Here is an 18,075-nt window from a genome sequence, read left to right as displayed (position 1 = left end):
TTTGTGTGCAGTTTTTTTGTGAGGACGTAAGGTTTCAACTGAGTTGAGTAAATACCTAGGAGTGCAATTACTAGATCATATGGCGAGATTATGTTTCCCTTTGTAAGAAGCTACCAAACTGTATTCCAAAGTGGCCATACCATTCCACATTCCCACTAGCAATGAGCAAGAGTTGTTGCTCTCCATCCTCGCCAGCATTTAGTGTTGTTGGTATTTGGGGTTTTAGACATTCTGATAGGTGTGTGCGCCATCTCATTGTTGTTTCAATTTGCAGTTCCTTAATGACATGGGGTGTCAAGCATCTTTTCATACGCTTATTTGCCATCTGGATATCTTCTCTGAAGAGGTAACTGTTCAAATCTTTTGCCCACTTTTTAGTTGGGTTGTTTGTTTCTTATTGTTGAGTTTTAAGAGTTCGTTGTACATTTTGGAAACAAGCCCTTTATCAGATAAGTGTTTTGCAAGTACTTTCTCCCAGTCTGTGGCTTGTCTGTTCATTCTCTTAAAATATACTGTATTCATGTTCAAATGAAACTTCATATCACGGTGGTAATGGGGAAAGCAGAATAATTTGCCATGAAAGAAGGTAACCATAAAAATTTAAAAATACAACACCCAATGTTTCAAGTTCTTCTGCTCTGACAAAAAAAGAAAAAAAAAAGAAAAAAAAAAAGAAAGAAAAAAACGCTCAGTGTTATTCCTTCCTGGCTGAGTCCTGCCACCTGCTTCTGAGCTCTGAGCCTGAGGCTGAATGTCTATTGTTAGAAAAAGAACTAACAAGTGGTAAAGAGGTATGCAAGCTGCACCAGCCTCCAACCAAGACCTTCTCCTAGTCAAAATCAGAAAGCTTGAGAAATAATTTAAGGAGTAACTTTTTTTCCCTGTAAGCAATCTTATTGAATGCTGGTCAATGTAGCACCTGAAAGAAACTTTGGGAATCACTGATCTAGTCCACTCCCTTGCCCTTGCCTCTACCTTGGTGCTAAAATCCTTTGATCTTTCACCCAGTGTGTGCACACTTCCAGTGACCAGGAAATCACCCCTTTCCAAGACAGCCTATCTCTCTGGAGGAAGTTCTGGTAGGAAGTTCTTTATTGCATCAAGCCGAGTCTCCCTGCATCCTCCCCCGCTTGTCCTACCTTCCTACTTTGGGGATCCCAGGATCAAGGCTAATCTGTTTGTTCCAAAGAGTCATTAACCTTTTACAGCCTCAGTTTCTTCTTCTTAAAAAACGGGGGATAATAATACCCACTTTCCAGAGAGATTTTTGTGATGAAACGAGATACAGCGTGTAAGGTGCTCAGCCCCATGCCTGCTTCCCGGGTGGGTGAGAAAAAAGGAGGTCTTTTGTTGATTCAGCTGTGAATTTGCCCACAGGAGGAAGTGGACAAGGTGAGTCTGCACCATTTTTTCTGGGTGATGTCTCAGCATCGTTGACAGGGGCCAAGATGTGAAAGTCTAGGAAGGAACTGGGTCTATGTTCTGATGGACCCCTAGGGATAATCTGATTCAAGCTCTTTATTTCATAGCTTAAGTATCTGGAGGTTCGAGGGGCTGAGAGATATGTCCAAAGTCAGAGAGCAAGAGGCACAAAGGCAAAGCAGAGACCTGTGGGGCAGGCAGTGGTTTCTTAGGGCTGAAAGGAGCACTGGACCTGGAGTCCTGAACTCTAGCTATGGGCCATGCAGCTATTAATATATAGATACTGTACTATGTGGCCTTGGGCAAGTATTTTTCCCTCTCGGGCCTCAGTTTCTTCACTTATAAAATGAATCATTGACCTAAATGTGTTTTTTTGTTTGTTTTATAGAGACAGGGTCTTGCTGTGTTGCCCAGGCTGGCCTTGAACTCCTGGCCTTAAGCATTCCTCCTGCCTCTGCCTCCCACAGTGGATTACAAGCACGAGTCACTGCACCCGACTGACCTAAATGTTTTTGAGGCTCTTTCTGGCTCTAAAATTCTATGATCAAGGAGGTAGTTCTTGAGCTTGAGGAAAGGGTGGGACCAACTCATCCAAAGACAAAGACATTCCAGGCAGAGGACACAGCACAAGCAAAGGCTGGGAAGTAACTGGATTAGATTGGGCATCTGGGTGATGAGACCCCAGCGTGTTTTAAGTGTACAGGAAAATGCTAAGCATGGTGTCTGACTCAATAAATTCTCTTTCCCTGAGCAAAATTTCCCACTTCCACATCTCTACCTCATCCATTAAATGGAGGATAATGTTTGTGGTGGACTTGCTGAACCAAAGTAGTGAAGTCATAGCCCAGAACGTGGCTGCCCAGCTAGGGACTAGATTTCCCAGCCCCAGACAGGAACAGACACTTTTCAAAAGAAGACATACACATCGCCAACAAGCATACAAAAAAATGCTCAATGTCACTAATCATTAGAGAAATGCAGATCTAAACCACAATGAGATACCATCTCACACCAGCCAGAATGGCTATTATTAAAAGTCAAAAAGTAAGAGATGCTGGCAAGTTTGTGGAGGAAAGGAAACACTTATACACAGCTGGTAGGAATGCAAATTTAGTTCACCCATTGTGGAAAGCAGTTTAGCGATTTCTCAAAGAAGTTAAAACGGAATTACCATTCAACCCAGCAATCCCATTATTAAGTATACACCCAAAGGAAAATAAATCATTTTATCATAAGTACACATGCCCATATATGCTTATTCCAACACTATTCACAATAGCAAAGACATGGAATCAACCTAAACAACCATCAACAGTAGACTGGATAGAAAATATAGACCGGGCGTGGTGACTCACACCTGTAATCCCAGCACTTTGGAGGCTGAGGTGGACAGATCACTTGAGGTCAGGAGTTTGAGACCAGCCTGACCAACATGGCAAAATCCTTCTATACTAAAAATACAGAAAAATTAGCTGGTTGTGGTGGCGGGTGCCTGTAATTCCAGCTACTCAGGAGGCTGAGGCAGGAGAATTGCTTGAGCCCGGGAGGCAGAGGTTGCCATGAGCCGAGATCACACCACTGCACTCCAGCCTGGTACGTATACACCATGGAGTACTACTCTGTCATAAAAAGAAAGAGATCATGTACTTTGCAGCAACATGAATGGAGCTGGAGGCCATTATCCTAAATGAACTAACGCAGGAGCAGAAAACCAAATACTGCATGTTCTCACTTGTAAGAGGGAGATAAACATTGCATAGACATGAACACAAAGAAGGGAACAACAGACACCGGGGCCTGCTGGAGGGTGGAGGTTGGGAGGAGGGAGAGGACTGAAAAACTCTCCATCGGGTACTATGCTTATTACCTGGGCAATGAAATAATCTGTACACCAAACTCACATGACATGCAATTTACCTAGATAACAAACCTGCACAAGTACCCCTGAACCTAAAATAAAAGTCAAAAATAAATAAATAAATAAAATTTCCAGTCCCTCTGTGGCTTGAGGTGGCCACATGACAAAGTCCTCACCAATGGAATGGGAGCAGAAGTGATGTGCTGCAACTTCCAGGCCTGGCCCTTAAAACACAACTCACATGCTTCTCCCACTTTTGATTCTTTCTGAAGACACAATGTGGGCAAGCCTGTGGGTCACAGAGCTGTAGGAAGTCTTACAGATGACCTTGTCCACCTCCAACCCTCCCAGTTACCTCCCCCCATTCCCCCTTTTTCTGTATTTTTTTTTTTTCTTTTTTTTAGTAGAGATGGGGTTTCACCATGTTGGCCAGGCTGGTCTCGAACTCCTGACCTCAAGTGATCCACCCATCTCGGCCTCCCAAAGTGCTGGGGTTACAAGTGTGAGCCGCCATGCCCAGCACTCACCCTGTCCTTTTTACAGAAAAGGAAAACAAGTCTCCGAGAGGTATTGTCATAACATAAACGAAATGTTTGGGGGTTGGGGAAACAAGGTGAGGGCATGTGTGCTGTTGTCCATGGTCCTGAAACTTCTCACACTCCGACTCATTATTATTTTTCTTTCTCTGGGACCTGGATGATTCCTGTTTGTTCTCTTCCAGGAAATTCTGAATCAAGGAAGAGGAGAGGGGGTCATGGGGCAGAAGAGAGGTCACTGACAGAGAGGGGCACGGGGCAGAAGCTGTCCAGAGGCATAGCTGTGACAAGTTGTCAGGGAGAAGAAGAGAGACTTTTGTTTTGACATTATGTTCAAACAATGGCGGTTGCCTGGAAAGAAACCAACCACTCTACAACTATAGCCTAAATACTAAATGACTGAGGAAGAATAAGAAACGTGTGTCTCAAATGATACAAAGCTGTGCATGTGTCAACATGAGCAAACTAATTCAGATGGGCATGTGGAACACAAATGGGAGGGGGGATGGTGTTGACTGTAGTTATTATTTGTTTTTCTTTTCTTGCCTGATGAAAAATTTGCAATTTTTACACTGTCAGAAAGCAATCAAAACTGTGATTATGGTTCACAATTTTGACAGCTAGTTTCATGTACTTTAAGTAGTTCTATTCTGTTTTAGACAATTTGAACAATTTGCTTTTCCCTTGAAAGTTGAGGAAAGACTGCACATGCCTTTAATTCCCATGAAACCTGTGTGGAGAGCAAACCATACAGCTGGCATTTGTTGAACTCTGCTCTAAGCAAGCATGTTGTGCATAAGAACTCATTTATTCCCCATAACAAAACCAGGTAGGTAGGTGCCATCACAGTAGATGAGGAAATGGAGCGTCAAAGTAGTAGATACCTGGTCCAAGGTGGCCTGGCTCCACATCCTGCATTTTCAGTCCCTGGCTAGTCCCATTCTTGGTATCTTACTTGGCCACAGCAGAACCAGACATAGGTTTCCTGGTTCCCAGGGTAGACCCTTTCCTTCCTACCATCTTCATGCAGTACATCTCAGAACTGGGATGTATTTACCAAAGGGATATGCAATGCTAAGGAGTTGCACAGATCTGCTCTGTGACTGAGGCACAGGACTGGTCTCAGAGGGAAAACCACAGGGAGGAAAGGGTGGGTTTCTCCTGAGACCTGAGCTCCAGCCCCACTTCATGGCCCAGAGAGCTCTGGCCAGGGAGGAATATCCAATTTCCAGGCATGGTTGAAACCGGAGCTAGGTGCCCCCACCAGCTTGCCTCCTGTGTTCCTCCTCCATGTGTGCTAATGTGGAATAGGCTGAGGGCACAAGGGGAAGCATTGTTCCTGCCCCCACCTTGTGCAACCCAGCTCTCAGTGGAGCGTGGAGGAATTTGTGTAACTTTCCTGGAGGTTAAGAGCAGGTCAGTGCAGGGCTGCAGCCCAGGCTACTCTCCCAGCAAAGGGAGCCTCGGGCTAAGCCAGGCGGCCCCGTGGGAACAGAAGCACATACCTGCTGTCCATGCCCTGAAACGGGAGGGCAGCCTGAGCTGCTGGGCGTGAAGATGCAGATCCCAAATCCCCCAGCTGCTCTCCTCCAGCACAGAGGCAGATCATAGAAGCCTGAACTGACAGGGAACCTGGAAACAGGCAACCAAATGCCCACATCTGCCAGGTGGGCCCATTCAGGCTCAGAGAAGAAAGAGGCACTTTCATGAATCATGTATGTTCCTGAGTGCCATTCATTCATTCATTCATTCACTCACCATTCATTCATTCATTTAGCAAACACTTGTGGAATGTCAAGGGCAGACACTATCACTATCCTAGGAGGTTAGATATATTTCTTATTCTGGTTGGCACTCAGGAGAGACAATAGAGACTCAAAGAGGGCATGAGATCTTTACAAGGTCACACAGCTGGTTTGAGGCAGTTCTGCTAAGTGTCAGCCTAAGCCTCTTTCCCCTGCACCAAACATGCAAGTTTGTATATATGGCATATGGCATATATAAGTCAGATGGAAAAGTGGGTCCTAAGTCATTGGATCAACTCTCTTGTCTCCTGGCAAATGATATGACAGAGTCAATTCCACTCAACAATTGATTTGGTGTCTACTCTGGGCAAAATACTTAATTGATTCTCTTCTTCTGGGAAGATTTCCAGGAACCGACTAGCCTCCTGCGTTGGGAAGTTAGTCCTGATCAAATCTTTCCTCCTTTAATTTAAGCCATTTTCCTATTTGTCGTAGACAGGATGTGAAGATAGCTTGTGTTTCACGCAAAGTTCTTCCTCATGACAGGAAGGCAGCAAGGCTGGAATGGACCGTGAATGTGGTAGTACAAAGGTGTATTCACACTCTGGCACCTATAGTCAGAGCCCAACAAAGATTGGTGGGATGAATGAGTATACACAAAATTCAACATTTAAATGGCACTCCAAAGGTTTGCAGAAGATGTTCACGTACACCCTTTCAGTCCACAAAGCAATCCTGGAAGGGAGGCACCTTATCCCCATGTCACAGATGGGAAAATCGAGGCTCAGAAAGCATAAATAGATTGCTGAGGGCCACAGAGCTCATGGGCAGCCATGTTGGGATCCATACCTAAACCTCCCAGCTCCTAGTCCAATGCTACTTCTGTGACGCCACATGGCTGAGGTACATGTACGTGGTTCTAGTGGGCAGTATTAATAAAATGACGGTGGCAGGTGTGTTTCTGTGACCTTTCTGCAGTGGGGGAAAAGGCTTAGCTGGTCTGAAAGCCATTTCTTCCTACCCTTAAGTGGGGGGCGGAAGTAGAGGAGGGGCATCTATCCGGCCAGATGTGTTGGAAGGGAGGGTGAGTCCATGGCTTGGGTTAATGATACTTACCGCCCACATCACTGGGTGGTGGGAACAGGTGACCAAGACTGAGCTGACCAGTGGGACTAGGCTGAGCTAGGAGACACCAGCTGCTGTCCAGATACAAATGACCTTTCTTAGCCACTGCTCCCCCAGGGAGAGAGCTATGGAGTATCTCATCCATGGTCTCCACCTTAGTGCAGACCCCCATCAATGCCATTACACTGCAGCCTAGGCAACAAGAGTGAAACTCCATCTCAGGGGGAAAAAAAAAGATTGCCTTTGCCTGGGATGCCCACCCTGCACCATGTTGGTCTCTGACATTGATCCCTCCTTTTCTCAACTTGCAACTCAGTTTTCCTTTTGTGACATTTACCCCCTTCTTACCTTGTGTTTCTGTGCCTTTTATCTCCTGCCCTGGCCCACGAGCTCCTTGAGTATCTCATTTAGTTCCCTCTGCCCCCCAGCATGGCACTTACTCATGGAAGGGGCTTAGGAGCATACAGTGGGCATGGGAAGGGACTGGAGAAAGGGAAGGCAAAAGGGGGCATGCTCTCTGTCCAGGATTCAGAGCCAAGCTAAGCTGAATTCAAATCCTGACTCTGCCACTCATTAGCTGTGTGACTTTGGGCAAGTTGCTTTAACATCTGTGTCTCGGTTTCCTCATCTGTCAAATAGGGATAATCATTTGCCTCATGGGACTGTTTGAGGATTAAATGAAGTAACAGATTAAAACATTCAGAGCAATGTCTAGCACATAGTATGTATTCAATAAATGTTAGACATTATTTATAATTTAGTCATATAAATGGGCTAGATGAGATTTCATGGTCATGAGAATTTCAAATGGAGAGTGAGAACTAACATTTATTTATTTATTTATTTTTTAAACCAGGTCTCACATGTCACCCAGGCTGAAGTACAGTGGTGCAATCACAGTTCACTGCAGCCTCTAATTCCTGGGCTCAAGCAATCCTCCTGCCTCAGCCTCCCGAGTAGCTGGGACTACAATCATGTATCACCATAGCTGGCTAATTAAAACTTTTTTTTTCTTTTTTTTGTAGAGACAGAGGTCTTGCTATGTTGCCCAGGCTGTTCTCAAACTCCTGGCTTCAAGCGATCCACCTGCTTTGGCCTCCCAAAGCACTGAGAAATGAGCCACCATGCCTGGTTCCATGAAGAACTAACAGGTATTGAGTGTCCGCTCTGTTCCAGGCAGGGCGCTCAGCATCTCCACGTGCTTCTCCTCATTCAATCCTCACAAGGATGCCAGGAGGTAGGCATCATTCCCATTTTTCATCTGAAGAATCTGAGGCCCAGAGAGGTTTGTGTGATGGGCCTGTGGACACAGATGGGAAATGGTGGGACTGAGGGTCAACCCAGATCTGTGTGACTCCATGCTCTGTGCTTTCTTTCCATTCAACCTGACTGACTCAGGAATTCAGAGGGAGATCCCTACGAAGTGGTCCCTGGAAGGAGGCACACCTCTATCTCCTCACAGGCCAGCTCCCCTACCCAGTCCCTCACAAGGCCCAGTTCTCCAAGGGGTAGGGGGGTTGGTGCTGAAGGTGAGAGGGGGTTGCCAGGGTTGGGGGCATTTCCCGACTTCCTGTGGATCCGCCCCTCTTCCTCTCCTGCAGCAGCTGAGCCAGCGCTGTCTCTTGGGTTCAGTCTGGTTGGCTCCAGGCCAATTCCAGATGTCACATCAGGCCTTGGCTTTCAGAAGGCTGCAGGGGGTTCCTCCAGGAAGGGCAGTGCTTCCTCCAGAGGCCACCATGGAAGTGCCGCTGTGCCACTTGGGAAAGCAGGAGCTCCTGGGAGCCTAACCTACCGATGCTGGGATCCTGGCCTTGGCACCCCTCAGCTGGTCTCAGGCAAGATACTTCAGGGCAAAGGGACTCAGTTTCCCCATATGCAAAAGAGGAATAATTTTTATTCCCCAGCTAGCCATGAGCATTAGTTAAGATTGTGGACTTAAAGCTCCAGGCCTGGTGCTTACTAGATGCTCAGTAAACACTAGTTTCCTGCTTCCTCCACATCCTCCCCCTGGAGCTCCCTTGGGACTGTCCTTTGAGGGCCTTCTCTTATGTTTTTCAGGAGATCTGCTTGAAAACATCCACCTACTCCACCCAGGGCAGCAGAAACTACTCGGGGAGGCTGTACTGGGCCCCTTCTTCCAGCTGAGGTCCTGGTCACTTTGGCCTCTCCCTCTAGGTGTGGGCTGGAGGGAGGACTTTGCCCTGCCTCCAGCCCTGGGGCCTTCTTCCTTCTGACTTGATACTATTTTTGCTGGGATCAGAGGTGACTGGGAGACTGGTTTGGTTAAGAAGGAGGGTAAAAAGTAGTGCCTAGCTTGCCTGGACCATGTTCCTATCCCCAGAGGGTGCCATTTAACTCCTGCTGCAGGTGCCATGAGCCCCAGACCCTGCACTGGCTTGGGGAGAGGGTGCACTGGGCCCCAGTTTGTCTTGTCTCTTGGCCAAATTCCAGGCATTCCCACTGCGAATCCCAGGAACTGAACTTATCCTTGCCTCTCTCAGGTCTAGGGATCTGCATCCCCTCTCCTGGCCCTTGACAATACACCTCAGTGAGGCCTGGCCTGGACCTAGTCAGCTGCGTCATCAGCTCTGTGCTCTAGAGCTCCTCTAAGGGTGACATGCTTCTCCATGCTTTACAGATGGATAACCTGAAGCACAGAGACATCAAATAGGCCACACAGCTGGAAGTGCCAGGACCAGAGCCCAAGTTTATCCAGCTCCAAAGCACATGGTCTTTCTCCCATACCCACTTACCTTCCTGCCTCCTAGTCTGAAGAGAAAACACTCAACAAAGAAAGCTCCCTCACCACCTAATTGATGTGGCATTGGAAACAGCCTTGTTCTTCCTCGCCTACAATAGACTTCCTTTGCTCCATTCCAGAGAGGGGAGAAGAAGCAATGAACTGCCTGGGGGAGGCAGTTCTGCAGAAAGAATCTGAAGGCCACTGTGGAAGGAATTGGCCACGGATGCTGAATGATGACAACAGTGCTGGGTTTGTCCTGACCTGGCCTCACTCTGGCCAATTTTCCCCAATCAACATGGCCCTGGGGAGGGAGCAGGTTGCCTGGAATAGGAGTGAAGAAAGACAGATTAGGGGTCACCCTCCTGGCTTTAACTTGCATGGGCTTGCTGGGTTCCTTTAGACCCCTGCATGAACCATTCAATGCACACCATACATGTCTTTTAGGACTCTTGGTTGCAAGTGACAGAAAACGTTCCTCAGCTTCAGAAAACAGGGAGAGTTTATTGATTCTCATAATGGGATAGTTCAGGGGTAGGTCTGGCTTCGGGTAAAGTTTGATACAAGGCCCAAATGACATCACCAGAATCCATCTCTCAGCTCAGTTGCTTGTGTTTATCTCTATTCTTCAGCTTTGTGGCTGGCAAAAATAGCTATGCCACACTAAGATACATATTCGCCTAATCCAGTGGAAAAGAGGGAATTTCCCTTCCCAGAAGTCTCAGCATTTCACTGGCTGTGATTGGTTTATATGCTCTGGAGCACTCAGTATGACTGGTGGAGAGGGTGGAGGACACAAAGATTGAGTAAACCCAGAGCCCATCCCTGGAGCTGTGGTTGGTATAATCCCACCAGATCACCTAGGGAATGGAGAAGGAGTAGTTTCCCAAAGGGAATTTGGGCTTCAGTTTTTAGTAGATGGGGCAGTGAGTGCTGGGCAATCTACAATATCCCTCCCACCCCAACAAGGAGAGCCCCAGTCCCCATTCAAATAGCCCAGCTCTGGTTCCGAATCACCCTTTCTGCCCCTCTCCTTTCATCTCATCCCATCCTGCTCCTGAACTTGCAGCTTGGGCTCCGTCATAGGACAGGGTCCCTAGAAGCAGAGTCTGAGACAAGGATTAGGGCACATGTGATTCATCAGGGGTGTGGTCTCAGGAGAAAGGGTATGAAAGAAGCAGAATTAGGCAAGGGGAGAGATGAGCAAGGATACAGCCTCAGCCAGATTCAACCTGGTATCACAGGGCGCTCTGGAGCATCAGCTGAGCCAGAGAGTTGGTCCCTCCTTGAGGCAAGGGGCCAGCCTTTTGCACCCTCTCCTCCCCTCGTGTCAATCAGTCATTGGTTATGGGCTTCTCAGGAATGTGTAACCTTTCAGGGTAGGCAGCTCCCATTCAGCCAGTGCAATTCTCCAGAGATGGGGGGAGCTGAGAGCCATTACAGCTAACATACTCAGCACCAAGGAGAATTTGGGCAGAATGTCGGCTACAGGATCCTTGCCTTGCCCTTCAGACTGAACACTCAGTCCCATTGTTTCCTTGGTAATGGCCTGACTCCCTCCATGATCCCAGGGCTAAATCACCTTTATACCCTTCTGGCTGCTTAGCAATGCCTCTCCAAGCTTGGGGGACCCTAAGGGCCTCCTACCTCTAGCACTGCTCCCAAGGGTGCCCCTGCTCCCACAGGGCCTCTAGAGCAGGAGCCAACCAGAGAGAGCGGCCTTGCACTGGGATGGAGCCTGGGGCTGTCTTGGACAATGGCAGAGTCCCTGGCCTCCTGGTTTCTTCTGCCTCACTCCTCCCCAGTTCTGACTTTTGTCTGCTACTTTGGCATTTGGCTTCCTGAGACATCTGCCTCCTTTGGTGTAGGTATTGGAGCCTCCTCTCAGGATGGTCAATTCTGTTGGCCTTTCCAGTTCCCCCACCCTGGATTCTTCTCTTCTTCTCTAGGTGGCTGCTGATGCCCTCTGACAAGAATGGTTTAAGTCTCTTGCCAGGTGTCAACTACTTTTGAAGGCTTAGATTCTGTCTTATTTGGGGGCTTGGCTTATTAGTTTAAGAGTGCTGGGCTGCGCACGGTGGCTTACACCTGTATTCCCAGCACTTTGGGAGGCCAAGGCGGGTGGATCATGAGGTCAGGAGTTCGAGACCAGCCTGGGCAACATGGTGAAACACTCTCTCTACTAAAAATACAAAAATTAGCTGGGTGCGGTGGCGCACGCCTGTAGTCCTAGCTACTCAGGTGGCTGAGGCAGGAGAATCGCTTGAACCCAGGAGGTAGAGGTTGCAGTGAGGCGAGATCGCGCCACTACACTCCAGCCTGGGTGACACAGCAAAACTTCATCTCAAAAAAAAAAAAAAAAAAAAAAAAGAGTGCCTGCCCCATACAAACTTATAGGGCAAACAAATGTTTCTAAGACATATGAGCAACAAAAGTTAACATTCTAATATATAAAAAGTTTTTATGAGTTAATAATAAAATACATGAACACTGCAACAACAACAAAAATGGTCAAAGGACATGAACAGGCAATATTACAAAAGAAGAAATAGATATGAGAAGGTACCTGACCTCACTAGTAATCAAAGAAATTCAAATTAAAGCATCAATGAGGAATCATTTGTTCACTTTTCCCATTGGCAAATATTTCATGTTACTGAGGATATGGAGAAATGGCCACTCTTGTGCTTTGTTGGTGGGACAACAGCAGTGTAAAAAAGTACACTTCTGGGCCAGGCACAGTGACTCATGCCTGTAATCCCAACATTTTAGGAGGCAGAGATGGGAGGATCATTTGAGCCCAGGAGTTTGAGACCAGCCTGGGCAACACAGTGATACCCCATCTCTACAAAACATTTAAAAATTAACCAGGCATGGTAGTGCACGCCTGTAGTTCCAGCTACTCAGGAGGCTGTGATGGGAGGATCACTTTAGCCCAGGAGGCTGAGCCTTTGGTGAGCCATAATTGCACCACTGTACTCCAGCCTGGGCAACAGAGTGAGACCCTGTCTCATAAAGAAAGAAAAAGAGAGAGGAGGGGAGGGAGGAAGAAAGGAAGGAAGGAAGGAAGAAAGGAAGGAAGGAAGAAACGGAGGAAGGGAGGAAGAAAAAAAGAAAGAAAAAGAAAGAGAAAAAGCAAGAAAGAAGAAAGAAGAAGAAAGAAGAAAGGAGGAAGGAAGAAAGAAAAGAAGAAAGAGAGAAAGAAAAAGGAGGAAGGAAGGAAGAAAAGGAAGGAAGGAAAGAAGGAAGGAAAAGAAAGAAGGGAAAGGAAAGGAATTAAGGAAAGAAAAACATTTCTGGAAGGCAATTTAGAAACCTTGGCAAGCCTGGAAAATGTGTATAACCTTAGAATCTACAATTCACCTTCTTGGAATTTATCCTAAGGAAACACTGAAAGATGTGCCCAAGGGTATATATGCAATGGTGTTTATCTCAGTACTATTTATAATAGCAAAAAAATGGAAACGAGTTAATGATCCATAAATAGAGAGCTGGTTAAATCAATTATACTTCATTCATATAATGAAATAATATGCAACTATTAAAAATGATGCCTGGGGCATGGTGGCTCACACCTGTAATCCTAGAGCTTTTTTTTTTTTTTTTTTTTTTTTTTTTTTTTTTTTTGAGACGGAGTCTCGCTCTGTCGCCCAGCCCAGGCTGGAGTGCAGTGGCGCGCGATCTCGGCTCACTGCAAGCTCCGCCTCCCGGGTTCACGCCATTCTCCTGCCTCAGCCTCCCGAGTAGCTGGGACTACAGGCGCCCACAACCGCGCCCGGCTAATTTTTTGTATTTTTAGTAGAGACGGGGTTTCACCGTGGTCTCGATCTCCTGACCTTGTGATCCGCCCGCCTCGGCCTCCCAAAGTGCTGGGATTACAGGCGTGAGCCACCGCGCCCGGCCAATCCTAGAGCTTTGGGAAGCTGAAGCAGGAGGATCATTTGAGGCCAGGAGTTCAAGACCAGCTTGGGCAATATAGTGAGATCCTGTATCTGCAAAAAATAAAAATGGAAAAATTAGCCAGGTGTGGTGGTACATGCCTGGAGTCCCAGCTCCTCAGGAGGCTAAGGTGGGAGGATCATTTGAGCCCAGGAATTTGAGGCTGTAGTGAGCTATGATTGCACCACTACACTCCAGCATAGGCAACAGAGCAAGACCCTGTCTCGAAAAAAAAAAGATGTATGTATCCATTGACATCAACAGAGCCCCATAATCCATTGAATTTTAAAAAGGTTACAAAAGATCATGGAGAGTGTGCTTCATTTGTGCTAAATTGTGGTAGGAAGTGGATTCTGTGGTTTGTACCTTCTGTGGGTAACCAGTGCCCAGTGACCATCTGGGCATGCCCAGTGGCCCCAGTTCTCCTTCTGATGGAGCTGACTTGCCCTGGGATTAGGATGACTGACTGTGCCCTTGGATGGGCTAAGGGGATTGACCAGGGGACATCAGCATGGATTATTCTAGAGATCCTGAGAAAGACTGTGTTGCATAGCAAAGCTCTCTAAAATGTACATGGTGTAAAACAACAACCATTTTATAACCAATTCTGTTGTCAGGAATTTGGAGAAGGCACAACTGGAATGCTTTATCTCTGCCCCATGATATCCAGGGCCTCAGCTGGGAAGTTGCAACTTCCAGCTACAGATGACTTGACCAGGAATCAGCTGGAGAGCTCTTCAGACCTGGAGTCACTGGAAGGCTGGGCTTACTTGGAGCTGTCTACTGGAGCACCTACACGTGGGCTGCATGTAGCTTGGACTTCTGACAGCTTGGCATCTTGTTCCCAGGGGCAGCGTCTTTAAGAGGGAAGACTCTGGAGGGTATTTTAAGAGGCCAAAGCAAAAACGGCGAGGCTTCTGACTTAGCCTCAGAAACCATGTCAGCACCACTTTGCCACATTCTCTTGGTTGCAAATGAGTCACTAAAGCCAGCTCACCAGCTCAGATCCAAGAGGAGGGGAATTAGACCTCACCTCTTGATGGGGAAGTTGCAAGGTCACATTGCAGAAGAGCATGTGAGATGGAGATATCATGTGACCTTCTACAGAAAAGACAATCTGTCATAGACAGTCTTTCTTCCCTGCTGGACCCTAAGCTTAGAGATGAGAGATTTGGAATAGATGTAGCTGCCCTGGAATCACAAAGCGGAAGCCTGCCTATAAAGCCAGCATGGAGGAGAGCCAAGGGATGCCAGAGAGTGAGAGTGAGACAGTGTGAAAGAGAGAGCAGGTCCAGAGGGCATCATTTGAGCCTGACCACGCTCCTCTGTCCCAAGAGCCAATAATCCCCTTACACGTAAGCTAGTTTGAGCTGTTTTCTGCCATGGCTAGAAGAAATAGTTCTAATCAATACAAGATGATTTTAAGAGAATTTTTACTACCTTTTTATACTTTTTTCATTTTTAAACTTTTAAAATTCTTTCTTCTTTCTCTCTCTCTTTCTTTCTTTCTTTACTTTTCTTTTCTTTTCTTTTCTTTCCTTTTGAGACAGGGTCTTACTCTGTTGACCAGGCTTGAGTACAGTGGCATGACCAATTATAGCTCACTGTAGCCTCAAACTCAGAACTCAAGTGATCCTCCAACCTCAGCCTTCCAAGTGGCTAGGACTGCAGGTGCATGCCATTACACCCAACTAATTTTTATTTTATTTTTTCTAGTGACCAGGGTCTCACTATGTTGTCCAGGCTGGTCTTGAACTCCTGGCCTCAAGTGATCCTCTGGCCTCGGCCTCTCAAAGTGCTAGATTACAGGCATGAGCCACTTAATCTGACCTACTTTTCCATATTGCTTGAATTTTCCGTAATAAGTATGTTGTATTTTCAGTGTTTAAAAAAAATTTTTTTTTGAGACAGAGTCTTGCCCTGTCACTCAGGCTGGAGTGCAATGGCATGATCTCAGCTCACAGCAGCCTTGACCTCTCAGGCTCAAACCATCCTTGCACCTCAGCCTCCTGAGTTGCTGGGACCACAGGCATGCACCACTAAGCCTGGCTAATTTTTAAATTTTTTTGTAGAGATGGAGTCTCACTATGTTGCCCAGGCTGGTCTTGAACTCCTGGGCTCAAACAATCCTCCCATCTCAGCCTCCCAAAAAAGTGTTGAGTGGCATGAGCCACCAGACCTGGCAAACATTTTAATTGAGCAGCTATTTGTGAGTCACTGATGGCAAACCCCCGACTTTAATCACTTCACATTTTGATCAATCTGAAAACTACTTTGTCTACCATTGTCTTTTGTTAAAGCCCAGCACCTCCCACTCCCATGCCACCACCCCTCACCACTTCCTAAGTTTTCTCTAAGATTCAAGCACTTTCCAAATATTCCATTCAGTACACAGTTATCTGGTGTGATGGCCTCTGCACAGTGTTGTTCCTGGCCTTCAGAGCCCTCAATCAAGACAGGAGACAGAAGTGAACAGAATCATTCTGATCAAGGGCTGTAAGTACTAGAACGGAAGAACAGTGTGCTGTGGGAAGAAATGGAGAAAGAAAGGAGAATTCCTACTAAAATGGAGGCGAAGAGGGCATTTCATATAGAGAAACTAGCTTGAGCAAAGGTCAGGTAGTAGAGCCACACAGGATGTATGATTTGTGTGGTTAGCATGATGCAAAACAGGTGACTACGGGGTGGCCTTGAATGCTGGTATAAGATGTTTTTGCTTTATCCTAGAGAAAATGAGAAGCCACTGGAGGGATCCAAACAGAGAAGTGTCATGATCAGATCTGAGGTGGGACAGTCAACCTGATGGTGGTATAGACAGTGGATGGGAGAGACCCAAGACCAGGTAGGTGGCTACTGCAATAGTCCAAGCAATCAGTACTGAGTCCTACATAGCCTTGTATCCTTGTAGCTACTCAGTCTAAGCCCCATCTGGGAGCAGGCATTCTCTGCTGTCTATGCCCAGGGCCTGTGCTTGAGGAGAGAGGTCATTCTGGTCTTCTCCAGAGCCGTGCTGTGACTTTGGTCAGAGGCCTCATCCTGCCAGAGCCCCATTTATTTGGCTTCCCCACTACACCCAGGTTGTGGTTCTACTTAGGGTGTGTGGGAAGTAGGAGCTATCTCTCTCCACCCTCATTTAGTCAGCCTGACTGAGGAATCTCCAGATTGGAAGCAAGTCTTCGAATATTAATGGCTAAAAAGAATAAAAACAAGAACAGCCACATGTATGACAAGACAGTATCAACACTTTGCATGGATTATCCCGTGTAATACTCTTGGCAACCCCATGAGGTGGATGCCATTGCCGTGTCCATTTCACAGATGAGAAAATGGAGTCTCTGAGTCGTTCGTGCAATGGCTGCTCACTCTGGGGCCTCCAATAAGGCATAGCCTAAAGAGACCACACCACAGGCTGGATGAGGTCCTTGGTCTCTACAGCCTGGAACGCAGTGGCCCTCTTTCTACTGCTGCTTATTTGTCCAAGCTCAACAAGAGTGTCCCCTCCTCTAGTGATCCCAAGGCCCCCCCAACCAACCCTTGTTGCCACTCCAGGTTTCCCCACTCCCTTCTCTCCTCTGCCCCAGCATGCATCCATCTGGCTGCCCTGCCACGGTTTGCTCGCCTGTCCTAGAGGGTGAGCTTCTCAAGGACAAGCAGACAGATCTCACTCGCCCTGTGGTCCCGTGCCAGCACAGAGAGGCTCTCACTGAAGGTGTCAGATGTTGAAGTGGGAGGAGGGGGCGCCCTGCTGCCCTCCCTGCTTTGGGGCTTCCCAGCTTTCCAGAGGGATGGGCTGCCTCCCCAGCCTCCCTCTGAAACTTGCCCCCACCCCTGCATGGGAGACCAATAGGGGCTTTCCCAAACTGTGTGTCCCCTGCCATTGAGATCATGTCCTCACCTTCTGTCTTTTCTTTTCCAAATAAGCATCCAAATTCAAAGGCTGTGATAAGCTCTAGCTAAAGGCTGGAAACCAGTTCAGACTCACATACCAGGATGTCCAACCCATTCTCAACCAGGAAAAAGGAAGAAGATTGAAGGAGAAAAAGGGACAGAGATGGTCACCAAGCTGAAGGCAGATGAAGAAGTGAGAAGAGAGCAAAGTGCCTTCTTGCTGGGAGCCTCCCTTGTGTCTGGAATGATCAGAAATGGGGGAGAAATGGTACAGCCTTCAGCAGATGAAATTGAGCGGTTGTGCTGTGAGGCGGGCTGTGGTACTTAAATGCAATAGCTGATCTAATCACTAGTCTCGTTCTCTGGGAAGCTTTTTGCTGCATTTTAGCACAGAAAAGTGTTGTCTTTCTCTCTTTTGTGGCTCGAGCTGCTATTTAAGAAAGCAAAAAAAAAAAAAAAAAATCGATATGCCTTCTCTGGCTTTCACTCTTTTTTCCCCCAAAAGGTGTTTCTTTGGGGAGGGGGAAAAGGTAGAGGGGGGGTCGAGGAGCGTTTTTGTCATTCATAAGCCATGGTGACAAATCCTTGACATCATTCGCGGTTCCTATCGATCAGCTCCATCCGCGGCACCAGAGGACAAATAGAAATCATTTGTCTGTCTTGGCTCCCAAACAGCCTGAGACAAAGGGCTCGGCCGGCAATCAGCAGCTGGAGGTATTAGCAGCGGGTCAAGTTCGGAGGTTAGAGGTCAAACAGGTTGTCATCAGTTTCTCACAGCTATCAGAGCAAGGGCAGGGGAGGGGCAGAGTAAAACCCACCAAC

General features: G+C 47.1%; 1 protein-coding gene across 1 annotated transcript; it reads left to right on the top strand.

Moving 5' to 3' along the window:
• The first annotated feature begins 274 nt into the window (after positions 1-274).
• On the top strand, positions 275-17,715 carry LOC101926309 (uncharacterized). Its single transcript, XM_045374749.3, has 8 exons — positions 275-346; positions 7,712-7,923; positions 8,085-8,215; positions 8,371-8,521; positions 8,745-8,832; positions 9,325-9,678; positions 16,093-16,207; positions 17,287-17,715. Exons 2-6 carry the CDS (start codon positions 7,914-7,916, stop codon positions 9,335-9,337), a joined length of 393 nt encoding a protein of 130 aa, XP_045230684.2. The 5' UTR covers positions 275-346; positions 7,712-7,913; the 3' UTR covers positions 9,338-9,678; positions 16,093-16,207; positions 17,287-17,715.
• Positions 17,716-18,075: the final 360 nt, after the last annotated feature.

Source organism: Macaca fascicularis, chromosome 16 (genome assembly GCF_037993035.2).
Source record: "Macaca fascicularis isolate 582-1 chromosome 16, T2T-MFA8v1.1".
Classification (NCBI taxonomy): domain Eukaryota; kingdom Metazoa; phylum Chordata; class Mammalia; order Primates; family Cercopithecidae; genus Macaca; species Macaca fascicularis.
Note: the sequence above shows the minus strand (reverse complement) of the source record. Positions and strands in the feature narration are given on the sequence as shown.

Excerpts from the sequence above, each read along its gene's own strand:
- LOC101926309 (XM_045374749.3), top strand. Across the intron at positions 8,216-8,370 it reads TAGGGGGGTTGGTGCTGAAG|AAGGCTGCAGGGGGTTCCTC; the intron begins GTGAGAGGGGGT and ends CTTGGCTTTCAG. Across the intron at positions 8,522-8,744 it reads CACCCCTCAGCTGGTCTCAG|GAGATCTGCTTGAAAACATC; the intron begins GCAAGATACTTC and ends TATGTTTTTCAG.